Source organism: Corythoichthys intestinalis, chromosome 20, assembly GCF_030265065.1.
Source record: "Corythoichthys intestinalis isolate RoL2023-P3 chromosome 20, ASM3026506v1, whole genome shotgun sequence".
In the NCBI taxonomy this organism is placed as follows: domain Eukaryota; kingdom Metazoa; phylum Chordata; class Actinopteri; order Syngnathiformes; family Syngnathidae; genus Corythoichthys; species Corythoichthys intestinalis.
This window is the reverse complement of record NC_080414.1, coordinates 15,355,001-15,375,362: the sequence shown is the minus strand read 5'-3', so window position 1 is coordinate 15,375,362 and position 20,362 is coordinate 15,355,001. Positions and strand designations below refer to the sequence as shown.

At 41.1% G+C, this 20,362-nt stretch overlaps 1 protein-coding gene across 9 annotated transcripts in view; it reads right to left on the bottom strand.

The window, feature by feature from the left end:
• The window catches only part of pou6f2 (POU class 6 homeobox 2), a 185,752-nt gene that overhangs the window by 101,248 nt on the left and 64,142 nt on the right, over positions 1 to 20,362 (bottom strand). For all 9 annotated transcript variants that reach the window (XM_057824563.1, XM_057824558.1, XM_057824565.1 and 6 more), the window contains one exon: positions 10,213 to 10,432. In XM_057824563.1, coding sequence (XP_057680546.1) covers positions 10,213 to 10,432 — 220 coding nt within the window. The remainder of the gene's footprint in view (positions 1 to 10,212; positions 10,433 to 20,362) is intronic.

Sequence of the window (20,362 nt, the reverse complement as noted above, 5' to 3'; positions counted from 1 at the left end):
TCCAGCTGCTTCCCCAGCGAGCTCTCGTGTCCGTAGTAGCAGGGGAACGAGCTGTAAATTGCTGTCCGCCAGGCGGATTGCCGATCGGCGAAGACAATCGACAACCCAGTCGTCATGTGAAATGATCCGGGCTAGTTATGTGTGATTTTCCGCTTCGAAGACTTTGAAACATCACTCGGTTCGGGTTAGCATGTCGGCTAGCTGTCACGCCTCTTGGTTTGTTTACATTCTCCGAAGCCGGGGAAGGGAAATGACATAAGCCCGATTTAGGTGGCATAAAATATCGTTCGGGAGGTGCGACAGTAAAGGTGAAGTCGACAGTTTTGACCAATATGGAGTAATTTTGCCATGTCGTCCTGAATAAATGCATTTTTATTATTTCATATTCCATTTAGCACAAGACTGTTATTTGTCATGACTATGCAATTTATTTAGCTATTGGGGAAAAATACTAGGATAAAAAGAATATCCTGTAAAAATATTGAAGTAGAGAGACTGAAACAGTGACATTTTGCGGCTCTCTTCGTCACATTTTCCTCGTTCTGAATAATTCCCCTGCGTACTAAATCAGATGAAATCGTTACTCCGCTGACGTCATTCACCTGTTGGGGACGCTAGAGCCCTATAATGATAGGCGTGGCTAACCGGCAGATTAAAAGACTAATTTCTCGTCATCTGCGCTTTGCTAAATTGTTGTATAAAGTTGAATCGTCTCAAAATATGATTCTAATTCACATAATAATGCTATTTAAGACTTTTTTTCTCCTGTCGTACGCACTCTAAAGCTTTGTATCAATGTTATTGACCGAAATTACGAGTTACTTCATCCCTGTACATTGTCTTAATTATCATCAAGCAAAAACATAGTAGGGTAGAAGTCAAACGCCTTTCAACGTTCCAGTAAACAGCCTTATTAGCGTCTCATTAATCGCCTCATTAAGCCTGAAAGCAGCCACTAGCGCAACCCCTCCCGCCGCCTCATCACGAAGTCTGGCGGTTGTCTGATCTGACGCTAATTAGCACGCAGCGTGAGCACGTGTAAAGCAAGCCGGGCTGCCGCTGTGCGCGATTAATCAGGCCAGGCAAGAGAAGGCGGGAGGGCAGCATCGCGGCCGTCTGACAGAGGTGCTGCGCCAGCAGGCCTCATTCAAGCCGGGCCGTGATCGGGTCGGACAGCGGCGAGCGAAGGAGCGCCGCGTGGCCGCGGGGGTCCGGACATAGTCAAGACATTTAGCTTCACTCCTGACTTGTGTCACTTTCTCTCGGCGGAGGTCCCTTCAACGCATCGCCTTCAGACAGGAGGACGTGCGAAGCGGGCCTTGAAAAAACAGCTTCCCTGTCCTTTTATGGGCATGCCGTGTGCTTAGGCGATATGGATTTCAATGAAATATTGGGATTTATTTTCCTAGCCAAAAATCTCAACTGTTCCGTCCTATTTGTCAAAATGTGTTGAGAGAATGAACCCAAGTGTGCATGGATTCTTTACATGAGGTTTTTTTAATCTAAATCCAATCTATTATCAAACTGCTGCTTGTGGTTTTAATGGTCAGTGAGGAATTCAATGACTTTTCCATCTCTACGTTCATTCATTTGCCCCTCCCAGTCAAAATGGAGTGGACGTCCAGCGCCGTCAATGGCACTGAAAGATGAGCATTCATGGCCAGTCTTCCCAATTTAAAATGAATTGGATGCGAGTGTAACTGCAGTGTATTTTTTAAAATTCATTTTAATTGAATTAATTGAGCTTTTATTAACATTGTATCAATGGATAAATTTTTGTATAATTTTATGAGAAAATCACGAAAAAAAGATATATAAAACAATAATAATTTGGTAAAATTTGATTTTTTTAATGACCAAACCCAATAGCTTCTGCAGCTGGGGGTCGGACCGCCAAGGCCCCCGCCTTTTGCTGCCGCCCATCTCCCTACGCACCCGACCCCTTTGGCCCATCCCACAGGTGGTGAGCACATGGGAAGGGGGAACCCACGTTGCCTTTTTGGGCTGTGCCCGGGCGGGCCCCATGAGGACAGGCCCTACCTCCAGGCCTGGCTCCAAAGGGGGGCCCCGGTAACCCGCGTCCGGGCAAGGGAAACTTGAGTCCATTTATTTTACTCGTCATAAGGGGTCATGCTTTGTCTGGCTCCTCACCTGGGACCTGTTTGCCATGGGTGACCCTTCCAGGGGCTTAAAGCCCCAGACAACATGGCTCCTAGGCTATGAGATCCGCCCGGAGTTCCTAAAGGCTCTGGATGTTGTAGAATGTTGTGGCTGACACGCCTCTACAACATCGTGCGGACATCGGGGACAGTGCCTCTGGATTGGCATACTGGGGTGGTGGTCCCCCTTTTTAAGAAGGGGGACCGGCGGGTGTGTTCCAATTATTGAGCGATCGCACTCCTCAGCCTCCCAGGTAAAGTCTATTAAGGGGTGCTGGAGAGGAGAGTCCGTCGGGAAGTCAAATATCTGATTCAGGAGGAGCAGTGTGGTTTTCGTTTCAGCCGTTGAAAAGTGGACCAGCTCTACACCCTTGCCAGGGTTCTCGAGGGGGCATGGGAGTTCGCCCAACCAGTCTACATGTGTTTTGTGGATCTGGAGAAGTCGTTCGATCGTGTGCCTCGGAAAGTCCTGTGGGGGGTGGTCCGGGACTACAGGGGTATCGAGCCCCTTGGTAAGGGCTGTTCGGTCCCTGTACAACCAGTGTCAGATTTTGGTCCACATTGCAGGCAGTAAGTCGAATTCGTTCCTAGTGAGGGTTGGACTCCGCCAAGGCTGCCCTTTGTCACCGATTCTGTTTTTATTTATTTAATTTTTATGGACAGAATTTCTAGGCACAGCCGAAGCGTTGAGGGGGTCTGGTTTGGTGACCTCAGCATTGCATCTCTGCTTTTTGCAGATGATGTGGTGCTGTTAGCTTCATCAGGCCATGACCTCCAACTCTCACTGGAGCGGTTCACAGCCGAGTGTGAAGTGGTTGGGATGAAGATCAGCACCTCCAAATCCGAGACGATGGTCCTCAGTCGGAAAAGGGTGGTGTGGCCTCTCCGTGTCGGGGATGAGATCCTTCCCCAAGTGGAGGAGTTCAAGTATCTTGGGGTCTTGTTCACGAGTGAGGGTAGGATGGAGCGGGAGATCGACAGGCGGATCGGTGCAGCGTCTGCAGTAATGCGGACTCTGCACCGGTCCGTAGTGGTGAAGAAGGAGCTGAGCCGAAAGGCGAGGCTCTCGATTTACCAGTCAATCTACATTCCTACCCTCACCTATGGTCACGAGCTGTGGGTCGTAACCGCAAGAACAAGATACAAGCGGCTGAAATGAGTTTTCTCCGCAGGGTGTTCCTTAGAGATAGGGTGAGAAGCTCGGTCATCCGGTAGGGACTCGGTGTCAAGCCGCTACTCCTCCGCATTGAGAGGAGCCAACTGAGGTGACTCAGGCATCTGGTTAGGATGCCTCCCTGACGCCTCCCCGGAGAGGTGTTCTGGGCATGTCCCACCGGCGGGAGGCCCCGGGGACAACCCGGGACACACTCGAGAGACTATGTCTCTCAACTGGCCTGGGAACGCCTTGGGATCCCGCCGGAGGAGCTGGTTGAATTGGCTGGGGAGAGGGAAGTCTGGGCTTCCCTGCTAAAGCTGCTGCCCCCGCGACCTCGGAGCAAGCCGAAGATGATGGCATGGTACCCAGAAAAGATTCAAAGGTCTTAAAGTACCAGTGACACCATAAAAAAATCTTAAATAGCATTATTATGTGAAAAATCATATTTTGAGATGATTCGACTAAATACAACAATTTGGCAAAGCGCAGATGACGAAAAATGAGTCTTTTTAATCGGACGTTTAGCCCCGCCTGTCATTATAGCGCTCTAGCGCCTCCATCTGGGTGATGACATCAGCAGAGTAACGATTTCAGCTGATTTAGAATTCAGCCCATTGAGGGGGAAGATTCAAAATGAGGAAAATGCGACAGAGAGCAGCAAAATGTCATCATTGTTTTCATTTCTCTATCCCAATATTTTTACAGGATATTCTTTTTATCTAAGTATTTTTCCCCAATTGTTAAATAAATTGTATGGTCATGACAAATAACAGTCTTGTGCTAAATGGACGAATGAAATATTGAAAATGCATTTTTTCATCAGCACGGCAGGGCTAAATTACTGCATAATGGTCAAAACTGCCGACTTCTTAAACCTCCCGAATGGTATTTTATGCCACCTGAGTTAGTCCGGCTTTTGTCATTTCCCTGCCCTGGCTTTGGAGACGGAGGAAAGAGCGTAAACAAAACAGGAGGTGTGAGAGCTAGGCAACACGCTAATCCGAACCGAGTGGCTCTTCCAGGTCTCTTTCTCGCCTTTCAAAAACGAAAAAAAAATCACACAAAACTACCCCAACTCATGTCACACACGGACGCAGGGGTGATTGTCTTCACCGATCGACCAGCCCCCGGCTATCGGCTCGTCGTTGTGCTGCGGGTGCAGAGGAGAATGAACGCCGAAAATAGCGCATTCTTGGCGGACAAACCGGCCGACGTCGGAGCGCGTGGCTGCCCGAGCCCTAGCAGAGTATAGCGCTCTATAGGCAGGCACGCGAAGAAGGCCGAGGAGGGTGGAAGTCTACACAATTAAGAAACGGAGACGAGAGCGGGAGCCTCCCCGGGCCCAAAATGAGGCACGCCTTTATCGGCTAGCGACCATATTGTGCGACAAGCCGTCGGTCGTCATCCAAGTGGCCTTCTCGGTGTACAGGGAGCATTGTCACCCACAAAATGCAAGCCATCACCTTATTAAAACCTTTGCCATGATCCCAGTATTTGACATAGCATAAAACACGTATCTTACGCACTTCGTCACCCGCCCAATGGTCTCTAGATTGTCGGACTTGTTTTGCCCATTCTTTGTGGTGAACAGGAGCTTTTGGAAATCCAAAAAGCCTTACACCACTCTCCCCGGTGTAGCAACAAAACTCTGCAGCACATTGAGCTGGCGTGACGTAAAAAATAAATAAATTAATCCGCAAAATCAGCTGAATCCACAGTCCTTCTACATACTATAGTAATGGATTTATTGTGAAGATGATTAGGCCGCTGAATCACATTCGCCTTCTTCCTCAATCCAGACTCTGGCCGGAAGTCACTCATTTTCATGGCGCAGGATTAAAAAAATTGAATAAATATATCCATCGCTTCCACACACATCCAAGCGGTCCATTTCATTCAGCAGCATAAAATACCGCGTGTAATATAAAATAAACATGCTTAATTTATTTCACTGACACTTTAAGCGTCAACTTTGAATAGTTGTCCACTGTAGTGACCGCTGTCCCTGAGTTAACTGGGAGCGATCATTCGACGGTGCAACATTGGCTCACGGAAGGTGATCATTTGATGCTCTAAGAACGTATTAGTCAATCACTTTCACGGACAATCCCGGCCTGTTGAAATGTGAGTCTCCACCCTTATCATCCACGCGGAGGGATTTATTAAAAGCTCTGCCCGCTGGCCGTGCTTGTTGTTATTTATGCATGTTTGTGTCCATTAGGCCACCGCGTTTCCACACTCAAGGCACGCGTCGGTCCACTTTCCCTCCCCTGCACTTTGTGCTGCACCGGCATTATTGTAATATCCCCCTCCCTAAAATATAAAAAAAAACACACACACACTGCTTTACATGGACGTCTTTTGACATTAGTGCGCGGCGCTCATCCAAGATTCATGACAGAAGTCCGTCCGTCCCCCCCATCCATCCCTCAATCTAATGGTATAAAAGAGACAATGTTTTAAACATTAAAATGAAAACCATTTACAAGTATGATCAAAAGGGAACATTTGGACATTAAAGTTTAAAAGGCACACATAAGTACAGCCGGCGGATGGAAGGAAGGATGAGGAGATAAAAAAAGGAAAATTCAGAGTGCTTTTGCGCCGCGCTGCAAAACGGTGACCTGTAATTAATACGGTTTGTATCTTAAGGCGAGTGGAAACCCCCGAAGGATTCCTACCTGCTCGCGAGACTATTTTGATGAACATGGAAGTAGACAAGAAGTTGTCGCGTGAATTATCACGTTTCAGTGCCAATGACGGCGACAGACGTCCGCCCAATTTTGAAAATGGATTGGGCGTCTCGTGCCGTTATTGGCACAGAAACATGATCAATCGCATAACATTACCAAATGAGAGAATAGACTCCCTTCTTACAAGGTGTAAAGCGCTTTGAGAGCCTTGAAAGGTGGAAAAGCGCTATATAAGTATAAAAACCTTAACCATAAACATCAGATTAAAAAAGTTTGATTCGGTTTACGTTTTTTAGGAATCAACAGCAGATGTGCTGTATTTTGGAAAAAAAAAAAAAAAAAAGACTATATAGTTTAAACCAGACATGTCCAAAGTCCGGCCCGGGGGCCAAATGCGGCTCGTGGTCAAATTTCATCTGACCCCGAGCCTCTTTCATAAAATCAATGACGTCTGGCCCACCCACAGACTTAATAAATTTGTCAGCAGTACTGCTACCAGCGTATGAAATAGCTTACACACAAAATGCTGCTCATCATTTACCCACTAAAAGGCACCAGCACTCTAAGCAACATTACCCAGTGTGACCTTTTACTACCAATTTTCTAAAACGGCGACAATCAACAAAAAAAAAGAAAGTTGACTGCGACGGCCGACGCTTCAAGAATAGGTGGAAATTCGACTACTTCACTAAATTCGACTACTTCACTAAAATACGCAACAACTGTGTCTCCTTCATTTGCAAAGAGACAGTCGCTGTTTTGAAAAAGTTCAATGTGAGGCGATATGACCAAACAAGACACACTGACATGGACGACAGGATTACAGGGAAGATACGTAGCAAGAAATTAAGGCAACTTGAAGCTAGTTTAATTTTACAGCAGCAGTATTTCGCAAGAGCCCAAGAGTCGAAAGAGAACGCCACAAAGGCTAGTTGCGAGATTGTTGAAATTATTAATTAAAAAAAAATAGCAAATGTGACAAGTAATGGCTTGCTAAAATTTGCTTAAATATATTTTTCTATGTAAAGGACGTCAGCCAAGGTCGGCCCCCCACATTTTTACCACACAAAATCTGGCCCCTTTTGCAATAAGTTTGGACACCCTTGGTTTAAACGCTTTAAAGGGCAATATTTAATTAAATACTAGGAAATTGAAAAAAAAACTCCTTTAGAGTGTTATTGACTTTATTTCTGCTTTTGTTTTAATTGTATTATTTCTAGGGCTGTCAAACGATTAAAATTTTTAATCGGGTTAATTACAGCTTAAAAATCAATTAATCGTAATTAATCACAGTTCAAACCATCTCTAAAATATGCCATATTTTTCTGTAAATTATTGTTGGAATGGAAAGATAAGACACAAGACAGATATATACATTCAACATACGGTACATATGTACTGTATTAGTTTATTATAACAATAAATCAACAAGATGGCATTAACATTATTAACATTCTCTTAAAGCGATCCATGGATAGAAAGACTTGTAGTTCTTAAAAGATAAATGTTAGTACAAGTTATAGAAATTTTATATTAAAACCCCTCTTAATGTTTTCGTTATATTAAAATTTGTAAAAATTTCAATCAAAAATGTAACTAATAGCTCGCCAATGTTGATGTCAATAATAACACCTTGCTCACTCATGCTGCTGAAAGCCATAAAATCAGTTGGACCCAAGCGCCAGCAGAGGGTGCCAAACACCAAAAAACAAGTAACAAGCGGACATTACACTCTGCTGTCATTTTAATCTGTTTGAGGGGGGCATGTGCGTTAATTGCGTCAAATATTTTAACGTGATTAATTTTAAAAAATAATTAGCGCCCGTTAACGCAATAATTTTGACAGCCCTAATTATTTCTGTTTAAAGCAACACTTGGTAGCGTTTCAGTTTTGGTCAAATTTAGCGGCACCGGTGGACAAAAGCGGTAATGTTTTGCCTTACGGAAGACATGAGGACCAGCACTGTGTTTCCCATGAGGACCAGCGCATAATTGCAAAATAATCACTCAATCAAAATCAATCTCCCAGTCACCTGCAGATGGATTAAACAACATTTCAGTTTTCAGCGGCTGTGTGTGAATGATGACTAGTAATAAGGTAATGAATCCAGTTCTTGCTAAACAATAGCATATGACGGTTAGCAACCGTGTGACAGTGTGGCTAACCCTTCCACCACACCCGAACTTGTCTGCGCTAACGAGTATGTTGGGTGGTTGGGGGGGGGCTGGTTTGTGGGAGGTTCAGCCGTCGCATCAACTTCTGTCTTTGAAATGAATAGGGTAAGGTGGAAGTGACGTATCCATAAAACCGTCAGCACATTTGTAGTTTTTTTTGTGTGGCAGGGTTCCTGTTCCTTCCACCCTCCTCAAAGTTAATTAGTGCCTGTGAAAGCGATACAGACCCCCTCAAGATGTAAAATAGTTTCACAAATGTTATGAAAATATTTTATAAAGGTTGAAAAATTACCTAGTGTTGCTTTAAATATTTTTTTTAACTTACGAATTTATTCATTAAAAAGATTTTTAAAAAACTAACACAGACAAGGCTGAAAAAAAATGAAATAAACTGCTTTATTTTAATCCAAAAGAACTGTTGTGTCTGATAAAACAGAATATCTATATGCTGCCATAGCAGATTCATGACGCATTAAGTCCCCAAACTATTTCTATTTTGTCCGTTTTACCCTGAAAACCCCCGTTTACAGATGTCGTGCAACCGCTTTTGTTTCAACCCATCCATAAAAAAAAGGTATAATATTTATGATTCAAAATGTCTGTCATTTTTAGCTTAGAATCATTAATTTATGTCTAATATTCCATTAAAAAAAAAAAAAAAAAAAGACTTTAAAAAATTGTTTACTCACATATTTTAAAGTTTTAAACAAATTACGTCACAATGAAAAAACTGGCTCCTGTAAAAAAGTCACGGATATATACCTCATAACTATCACTTAATTGTATTTTATTCGTTATTGTCGCATTTTCCCCAATATTTTTGATAAATAATCGATCCAAACAAAGAAAAAAAAAAAAACGTTTGAAAGGGTAAATATATGAAAAAGAAAATCTCCACCACTCATTGATGTCTTCGATTTGTGCATCGCGACCCTTGTCACATTACCATGTTTGACCCATAAAATCCCGAAAAAATCCAGCTTTGGCCATTCACATCTGTGTCTTAACACTCGATGATACATGCTATATGGAGTTTTTGGATCGAAACAAGGTAAGTACGCGATAATATCTCGTTAAAATCATTGGGTCTTTAATTCTGCTCTCGCGTGCTCTCACCTCCAGTTAGGGTTTTGCGGTTTAACATTTTTTTTGGTTTTTTTCAAAATGCCCTCCTGTTCAACATTTTTCTTCCCCCAGAAAATTGACATTTTAAGCTTTCCAATGATGTATCACACCTGCAAATCGGACAATTTTGAAATTTGGACAAATTGGGGGTCTCAGAGCGGAACTTCAAGTCAAGTGTTTTCCGCCATATTATATATATATATATTTAAAAACTGACTAATCATAACTATAAAATCATGATTATTAATTAGAATATTCAGAATAAAATTTATTATGAAGTTAAGCCTTTTAAATTAGCAAAAATAGTGACTTCCCTTTGAAGGGTAAAGGCCAAATTATGCAAAAATTAGCAATCATGTTTTGATTCTTGGTGTCAAACAATGATTTAAAAAAAAAAAAAAAATGATCACAGAGGCATAACATGTCTGCTTTCAAGTTACATTATAAAATCACAACAGCTTCTCAAACAGACTTTTGCGAAAATGGGTAGGACAACTTTCGACGTCAACGGCAGCGAATGAGTAAAGTGACAAATGACTAACACCATTTTATATGTAAAGACTATGTTATGCTGACTGAACAGCAAACGAAATGAATAGCCTCTAGATGGATTCAAAATTGGGGTGTGATAAATCACCACATAACAAACATACGGTGCATGAATAAAGCAGTTAAGAAAAATTAGTAAATTTTGACGTGGAAGAACACACATAGTGACTACTACATTGGTAAAGAATCATGCACTAAGAAAAACAAACATCATCATTAATAACTTTTTACAAAAGCCACCATATAGCATGTTGGGAATTCCAGCCTCAGTTCACTCAGAGTGATGCATTCGAAACAATAGGAATCGTGCAACAAAACAGATCATGAAATTGAAAATATTAAGACTTAGTCTTACCTTGCAGATTCTGTAGGGGCAGCGTCATGAGGCCGCCGGCAGCGGCCGCGGCCACCAAGCTCTGGAGGTTGGTAGCGGGTAGCGAGAGCACCAAACCCTGCTGGCCGCCCAGGTGGCCGCCAGCGTTGAAGGGGATGAGGATGGGCTGGTTCATGCCCGCGGCTGCCCCGGACATCACGCCGCCCACAGCGTTGGCCAACTGCTGGGCCACCAGCAGAGACTGTGAGATTGTGACAAAATTTGGCAAATGTCACCAAAAAAAACCTCCAAGAAATCCTGTGCGTACCAGTAAGGCTGTTCGATTAATCGATTTTGAACCGAAACCGACCTTTCTGGTTCAAACGATGATAAAAACGTTCAAATCGGTACCTTTGGTTTTCAAAACCGCACCAACAAAAACCATAGCTACTGGCGATTCTGCTACTTTTAATTTTGTACATAAATTGCATAACACCATTAAAAAGTGTATTATCTAATGAAGTACTTTCAGTATTGCTGTATATGTGGAAGGATTGCAGTGGATTGTCAAATAAAACATTCAGCCTATAAACGTTCAACACTTCGTCATTTACTTCGTCTGCACACTTTTATGTACAACACAACGACAGACAGCAATATAGCGCCACATCTGGCTAAGTGTATATTGCACTATACCACTAGTATGAAAGTATATGCGTGTCTGTCTGTCTTTGTCCCTGTGTGTACAGTGGGGCAAATAAGTATTTAGTCAACCACTAATTGTGCAAGTTCTCCCACTTGAAAATATTAGAGAGGCCTGTAATTGTCAACATGGGTAAACCTCAACCATGAGAGAGAGAATGTGGGAAAAAAACCAAAAAATCACATTGTTTGATTTTTAAATAATTTATTTGCAAATCATGGTCAAGTAGACTTTGTTTCTGTGGTCCCAGCTCTCTGTAGGTCATTCACTAGGTCCCCCCGTGTGGTTCTGGGATTTTTGCTCCCCGTTCTTGTTATCATTTTTACGCCACGGGTGTGAAGAGGGAGTTGAAAGTCCGTGTTGCTCAACGACAGCCCCAAAACATCACTGCTCTAGAGGAGATCTGCATGGAGGAATGGGCCAAAATACCAGCAACAGTGTGTGAAAAGCTTGTGAAGAGTTACAGAAAACATTTGGCCTCAGCTATTGCCAACAAAGGGTACATAACAAAGTATTGAGATGAACTTTTGGTATTGACTAAATAGTTATTTTCCACCATGATTTGCAAATAAATTCTTTAAAAATCAAACAATGTGATTTTCTGTTTTTTTTTCTCCACATTCTGTCTCTCATGGTTGAGGTTTAACCATGTTGTCAATTACAGGCCTTTCTAATATTTTTAAGTGGGAGAACTTACACAATTAGTGGTTGACTAAATACTTATTTGCCCCACTGTATGTGTGCGTCTGTCTCTCTGTCTCGTTTTCCTGTCAAGATTGCTGCTACTAGATCACAGTAACAAAAAGCATGCCATGTTGTTTTTTTTGTTTTATTACAATTCAATCTTTTGCCAAATGTAAAGGTCTACAGTGCTGCTCAAAAGTTTGTGAACCCCCTCAACATTTTGGAATTTTCTATTATTTCAACCTGATTTCCTAATCAATCAAATCAGTAGTTTTTTTTTGTTTTTTTAACAGTTGTGTTGTCGAGACTAAATTAAAAAGAGTTTTCATCAACTGATGTAGGTGCAAAATTGAACTGTTTGGTCACAACCAAAACCGCCATGTCTGGCGAAAAGTCAACACTGCATACCACCAAAAGAACCTTCTCCCAACAGTGAAGCATGGAGGTGGGAATGTCAAGATCTGGGCTTGCTTTTCATCCTCAGGACCTGGACAACTCCACATAGTCCAGGGAATCATGAATTCTGAGGAATATTGTCAAATCCGAGAACATAACCTGACGCCATCTGTTTTGAAGTTAAAGCTTGGCAGAAGGTGGATCATGCAACATGATAATGATCCAAAGCATTCCAGCAATACAACCAAGGAATGGCTGAAAAAGAAGAAGATTCGTGTTCTGGACTGGCCCAGTCAAAGTCCTGACCTAAATCCCATTGAAATGCTGTGGCGGGACCTGAAGCGAGCAGTTCATGCCAGACGCCCATCAAACCTCTCTCAACTGACTGCGTTCTGCAAGGAAGAATGGGCAAAAATCCCCCAGAGTAGATGTGAGAGGCTGATTAGTCACTACAGAAACCGTTTGGTTGAGGTAATCTCTGCAAAAGGAGGCGCAATATCCTATTAACTGAAGGGGTTCACATACTTTTGCACACATGATATCTGAGTTTTTCTTAAATCAACCACTTTTGTTAAATAAAGAATGACAATATAACTATTTCTTTTGGTTCAGTCCATTATTTGGAATGTCAGTATTGTGGATTTGGGTATAACTTAACATTTAATAAGGTTATTTTAGTTTTTTTTACAAAAAATCTGACCATCGCTGTGGGGTTCACAAACTTTCGAGCAGCACTGTACATTTGAAAATTGAAACTACATGCACATTGTTCATTGGCCCATTAATGTATTTGACCTGACATCTTTTGTAAAGATGACGTGCTCATATACCCAAGGGATCATTCTGTTTGTTACCTTCACTGGGGTACATATTTGTGTTTGCTTAGACAAGGTGATTGCCACCTTGCATATTGTTATTATTGAGTGAGTTTTGCACTAATCATTAATTTATTTAAGTAAGACCAGAGAGAAATGTGACAGCACATCACTCAGAGACCCTAACCCTGTCATATAGATAAAATGCTCTTAATTCCAAGGAATTGTTATGTGTGTTTTAACAGAGTTATATTAACTGGTATTATCAGTTCTATTAAAGAAAAAAAAAAAGCTTAAATAGAAGACATTCAAAATACTTTGTTATTATTTTTATTTTGCCAAGAAATCGTAATCGATATAAAAAAAAAAAATCAGGTTTGAGAGTAAATAAGCGCGATTTTCTTTTTAGGCAAAATCGAACAGCCCTATGTCTAAGCTTCAGAAACAATGCCGTTTAGAATAGTCATTTTGTGTGCCCATAAACTGCAGTCTAAAAATTAGACAGGCAAAACAAAACAGTGCTTTGTGGCCACATTTCTCTGGCCATAAAATGCTGTACAAAAATGAAAATAACAGTGATTTATGGTAACCTTTGTGTGCCATTGAACTAACGGAAAAAAACATTTATGCTCCCACTGATGTAACTGTAAACTGAAGGAATAATAAAAACAGGTCAAAAATTATTGAGAAAATTTTTTTGCAGTCCAAAATAAATGTTAAAAAATGTGTTTTATGGTCAGTTAGTAAACCATACACTACAGAAAAATACTTAAAACTGTGTTCTGTAGTCACCTTCGTGTGAGCATAAAATACTGTATTAAAAAAAATAAAGTCTAAGTCTTTCATGTTCTCAATCATGTAACCATAAGCCACCTGCCATCAAAAAACTGAAATTTCAGGTCCTGTTCATGCACCAGCTAACTACAGAAATTTTTTTCAATCTGTTTTATGGTGATTTTTTTTAAAAATCTGTCTAATAATCAAAATTTTATGATGATAAATCACATATTTGCGGCATTTACGGGTCACTTCCTGTAGATTTTGGGTTCCTGAGCAGGAAGTGACTCAAAATCAACAGGAAGTCACCTGTAAATGCCCTAAAATGAACAGGAAGCGACCTGTGAATGCCCACAAAAGACGAGATGTGAGTGCTCAGGTTTCAGTGGCAGTGAGCGCCAACAATGGCTGCCAGTGAGCAAACGTAGACACTATTTTAATGGAAGATTTTGTTTTGGTTTTTTAAACGGTGACACCTTTTTAAAACCATATATCGATTCTTGCTGGGAGCAAATTGATAACCTCTTGGGTTACAAAGTATCACGATACAGTGGTATCTCGACATACAATCGCATCAACATACGATCCTTTTGACATCAGTCCTAAAATTTGAGTCGTCATTTGTCTCTACATATGTCGACATGCTCGAAATACGACGATTGTGTCATGGATTGCGGACAGGCAGGTGGTGTGTGGACCCAAGTGCAGGGAAATAGAGGTGAGGCAGAAAAAGCGGTGCAATCATGTTTTAATTAATGCCAACAACAACAACAAAAAGTACCCACAAAACGACCAGGGGATCCAAAAACTCTTAACAAACAAAAATCTGGCTAACAAATCAACTTACTTTTAAAGCAGAACAAGGAACACGAGCAACTGGGCGAAAACGCTGACATGAACGTGGACATGCACATTGTAAATGTCGCGACAAGGAGTGAAAAGAAACTGGGAGCTTATATACACAGACAGATAAGCGGTAACGAGACAACGAGGAACAGGTGGGTGGCACAGGAGGATGCAGGTTGGAGGACACACTAGGAGCAGGAACAACAGGTGAAATCAATGGGCAATCACAGGGACACACTAGGACGTAACCAACTCAAAACCTAACAGTATGACAGCGTCGCAAATTCATTGTTTACCCGCAAGACGGACGCACGGCAGATTTTCATGTGTGTCCCAAGAAGGTTAGCGCAGGCGGTGAAAAAAGGAAAAAGGATACGGTTACCATTGAAATTAAGATGGAAATGATAGAAAAAGATGAGTGTGGTGTGAGTGAACTGGCTCAACAATATGGCCGGAATATGTCTATGATCTTTATACGTCTTTTACGTTTTTTTTTCACAAGATACATCTCTACGTTCTGATGCAACTTGGCTCCAAAGCACAATGCTGAAAATCCATTTTGAAGCAATAAAACTGGCCACTGGAGGGCAGTAGCGCATTTGGTAAGACCCGCAACCAGATTTAACGGAACGAACGGCCGTGCCACACGGCCGGGGCGCCTGCGGAAGCTGACCGAATGCATTACCAGGAGGCCAGGCGGCGGACGACCGAGCAGAACAACCGGGAGGACGCCCGGGATGCCAGGCGCTGGACGACCGAGCAGAACGACCGGGACCACCAGTGCAGCGGACGATCCCGTTGAGTCAGTGCTGCTCGCCGAGCAGAGCCCACAATGCCGTGCTCGGCCGCTCGCGTCCCACGCTACCCTCCAGTGTGCCGTAACTCAGCCAGAAACGCGCACGAACAAACCAGTTCCCCCCCAGGAACACAACATGCCCCACAATTCCCCAGGCGAACTCCGCCATGAGGCGGTGGTCACCACAAAAGAAAGACTAAAAAAAAACCATCTTGATAAGACAGACGTCGATGGGGGAAAAGTTTACCCCGGCTGTCGTGGCCACAGCAACATCATCTCTCAGTTCAATAGTTTAGTTATGTGTAAATAAATTGTTACTTTGCTATCAAAAGCTTTATTTGTCTAGTTGTTATTTTGTAGAAGGAAAACATTATTCAGATGTTTGGGATGTCACAAAAGCAAAAAATAGCCGTGTTAAAGTCAAAGTTATGTTTGAAATGTATGCTTTTACAAAAAGCTCAATTTCTCTGTTTTTTCATCAGGAATTGGAGAATTGCTCAAACTAAGCTATTTTCTAATGCTGATTTCTAAAGAATGGAAAAAGATATGAATTAACTTTTTTTTTTCCAGCTGAAAGAAGAGAGTCTAATCTTTCTTTTGGTGGGTTCCATGTTTATATAGAAATAGAACAGAATTTTTTTGTGGGCCTTGCAAAATCAGTCAAAATCCAATAAAACGGCCGGGAGCGAAGGGGGTTGCACCGGTGAAAATGGCTGGGAGTGAATGAGTTAATAAGGATTTAGCGCAAGTTTTTGGGATGTGGAATGAATTAATTGAATTATAATGTATTCTTAAGCGGAAATCGTGCTCGACATACGAGCATTTCGACTTACAAACCAGTTCCTGGAATAAATTAAATTCGTATATACTGTAGAGGTACCACTGTATATCACCTTTTCGATATACCGTATTGGCCCGAATATAAGACGGTGTTTCTTTGCATTGAAATAAGACTGAAAAAGAGGGGGTCATCTTATATTGGTGGTCTAAACATTATACCCATTCACGACGCTAGATGGCGCCATATATCATTGAAGCGATGTTCTGTCATAACAGATCTCAGCTACTCTCAAGTTTAACCAGTTTGGATTATTTTATTGCAATGTTTTTCCTTATTCAGATTTGTTTTAAGACTCCATTTACAGTTAGACTTCACTTTGATGGTTAATGCATTTATTGCAATTTTGTTGTTTTATCACAATAGATTGGTTTATTTACATTTCAAAAACCAAAAGCCATTTACGAATGTGATTGCACTTTAGTTTACATATTTAAACGTTCAGATATTAACATTTGAATGAGGCAAAATAACATGCTTTTTCTCTCAAATATATTGTTATAATCATTTGTTTTGGATGTAATTATTTTCTGTATAAAAATTAATTTGGTGTTCAAAAAGTCTTATAATCAGGGCGGTCTTATATTCGGGCCAATACGGTATTTTCAAACCCCTACAATAGAGGAGTTCAAAACTGTGATTAATTGTATCAAACATTTGAACCATATACATTTGACTAATATATGCGCTATTAAATAAGAGAATGCGTAACGTAAAACTGACAAAGTTCTGAAACCTAAAATAGTGAGCTGTATAATAGTTGCAGCGTTTTGATGCCGTCTTTGCTATGTCACACGTCGACAGTCGAACTGTTGCTCCTCGCCGAGATCAAATCTAAGAGAATTTCTCTCTGTGTCTGTGATTTATGCTCCGTCCCATTGAACAAATCCCCTCGAAGCGGAGTGAAAAGCGCCTGAAACACGCAGTGCTTAGCGGAAAAATAGAGGGGGGAAAAAAGTTGCGCGACTTCACTCTTTTGACGCCTCATTCCAAACATCACTCGCGTCTCCATCTCGTTGCCGTTCATTCATATTAGTTAAAGTGGAACAGTCACAGTCGTGGAAAAGATATCTTATCAGAAGGTAAAAGCTGTGAGAGGGGAAGATTCCTTCAAATGTATTTTCTGAGGAAGTGGTTCGGAAATATATGCCATCCTTTTAAAACGGCGGTTTTGTGGGAAAAGGTTTGGAGGATGACTGATATGTACGCGGGATGTTTGATTTATTTTATACCGATAAAGCAAACGTGCAATTAAATGTCAAGCACGGCAGAATGTGGCGAAATGAATGAAAGATGAAATGCTACAAGTAGGTTGTCGAGGAAAGTTTTAGGACACCTCTAGTTTGGGAGCTTTAAAGAAATCATTCGAATCGGATAATTATGTTGTTTTTGTCGATATTTGGTTGACAATTTTTAGAATGTTTATGCCGTTCCGTTAACTCATTTGATGTATTATGAAGTAAATAATTTGTCTTTGTAAGAAGAAAAATAGGTCGTTTTTTAAAGTTTTTCACCTAACGAAAATTTCAAATCGGTATGTGTGATCATATAATCATGGATTGCTGAAAGTTTTAGGTTGATTTCGGTGACTATCTATGAACTGATTTCCTGAATTAAATATGGGGGGAATCAGAGCTATAGAACTATCAGTTCAAATACAATTAAGTAAGGATGTCCCCGATCCGATCATGTGATCGGAAATCGAGCCGATCGGGCCATTTTTCAGAGGATCAGAATTGGGCGGAAATCGAAAGATCGGGTTTTTAATGATAAAAAAAAAAAAAAAAAAACACACACACACTTATACAGTAGGGCAAATAAGTATTTAGTCAATCACTAATTGTGCAAGTTCTCCCACTTGAAAATATTAGAGAGGCCTGTAATTGTCAACATGGGTAAACCTCAACCATGAGAGACAATGTGGAAAAAAAAAACAGAAAATCACATTGTTTGATTTTTAAAGAATTTATTTGCAAATCATGGTGGAAAATAAGTATTTGGTCAACACCAACAGTTCATCTCAATATTTTGTTATGTACACTTTGTGTGCAATAACGGAGGCCAAACGTTTTCTGTAACTCTCCACAAGATTTTCACAGACTGTTGCTGGTATTTTGGCCCATTCCTCCATGCAAATCTCCTCTAGAGCAGTGATGTTTTGTGGCTGTTGTTGGGCAACACGGACTTTCAACTCCCTCCTCACCCCGTGGGGTCAAAATGATAACAAGAACGGTGAACAAAAATCCCAGAACAACACGGAAGGACCTAGAGAATGACCTACAGAGAGCTGGGACCACAGTAACAAAGGCTACTATCAGTAACACAATGCGCCGCCAGGGACTCAAATCCTGCACTGTCAGACGTGTCCCCCTGCTGAAGAAAGTACACGTCCAGGCCCGTCTGCGGTTCGCTAGAGAGAATTTGGATGATCCAGAAGAGGACTGGGAGAATGTGTTATGGTCAGATGAAACCAAAATAGGACATTTTGGTAGAAACACAGGTTCTTGTGTTTGGAGGAAAAAGAATACTGAATTGCACCATACCCACTGTGAAGCATGGAGGTGGAAACATCATGCTTTGGGGCTGTTTTTCTGCAAAGGGACCAGGACGACTGATCTGTGTAAAGGAAAGAATGAATGGGGCCATGTATCGACAGATTCTGAGTGAAAATCTTCTATCAGCAAGGGCATTGAAGATGAGACGTGGCTGGGTCTTTCAGCATGACAATGATCCCAAACACACAGCCAGGGTAACAAAGGAGTGGCTTCGTAAGAAGCATTTCAAGGTCCTGGAGTGGCCTAGCCAGGCTCCTGATCTCAACCCCATAGTGAAGGGAGTTGAAAGTCCGTGTTGCCCTACGACAGCCCCAAAACATCACTGCTCTAGAGGAGATCTGCATGGAGGAATGGGCAAAAATACCAGCAACAGTGCATGAAAAGCTTGTGAAGAGTTACAGAAAACGTTTGGCCTCCGTTATTGCTAACAAAGGGTACATTACAAAGTATTGAGATGAACTTTTGGTATTGACCAAATACTTATTTTCCACCATGATTTGCAAATAAATTCTTTAAATATCAAACAATTTGATTTTCTGGGGTTTTTTCCCACATTCTGGCTCTCATGGTTGCGATTTAACCATGTTGACAATTGCAGGCCTCTCTAATATTTTCAAGTGGGAGAACTTGCACAATTAGTGGTTGACTAAATACTTATTTGCCCCACTGTATCGCACGGTAAATAAAAATGAGGGTGGTAATTTTCAAGGCTGTGTTTTATCGCCGCGTGCGTACGTGCATAAATTTGTCCATGCGTGCATATGTTTGTGCATGCGTGTTGATGACAAATGAGACTCCAGTTCCTTTCAGATGTTCATTAGTCATCAACACGCTGTAGAATTAAAGATATATAAAATAAGAAAACACCTCTATATTAAACACTGTAAACGTTAGCATTGCTACATTGAGGCTAATGAGGAAAAAAGACAACCTACTTTAGCCTGCTATAAAATATTGGCTGTCTTCTCCAAAATGCAAACTTGCTGTTAAAAGGTGACACTTCAAACATTAAATATTGCTGGTTAATAGCATTTGCAAACAAAAAAATGATTAAAAAAAAAAAATCTATACTATTACTGACACCACATGCAGTGGTGAAAAGTGTTTTTTTGCCACGTGTAAAGCTTACGGTGAAAGGTCTAGCAAACATACTTCTGGTAAACATTTCAAAATAAAAGCACTCCATTTTCATCATATAAATAACGATTTCTGGAGTCAATCCCACATACTTCAAATTGCAGATTCTACATTAATTAAGAATAGCTTTAAAATGACACCCTTTATGAAAAATCTGATTGGCAATGAATAACTATTATAATTATTGAAATACGATTAAACATAGTAGTATACTATAATATTAATGCTCGATATTTTTTTAAAGAATTGTCTTGAATCATGTTGGATCAACAATTATACTATTACGAAAAATTGCTGTATAATCGAAGTCGGACACCATGATGAAAAACGTCAAATATTTTACCTTAAATTAAGAGTAAAACTTTTATATCTCTCAACCAATCTCAGCGACCTTTTTGTTTTGTTTGCTACTCACGGAAACGTTTCTGATCGGCTGAAAGCTTTCCGTTCAAAATATCATCCTGTGAGCAAGTTGACAGGTCAAAAGTACAGCAGAAAATCAACTTAAATATCAAAAATGAATCATAAATCCTAAGAAAAGCCGGGAAAAAAAAAAATGGTCCTCTGGCGCCAGGTAAGCCCTGCCAGCTCTGCGTTAACCTCAAACCGCTAGCTTTTAACTCCCACTGTCAGCTATCTGCCTGT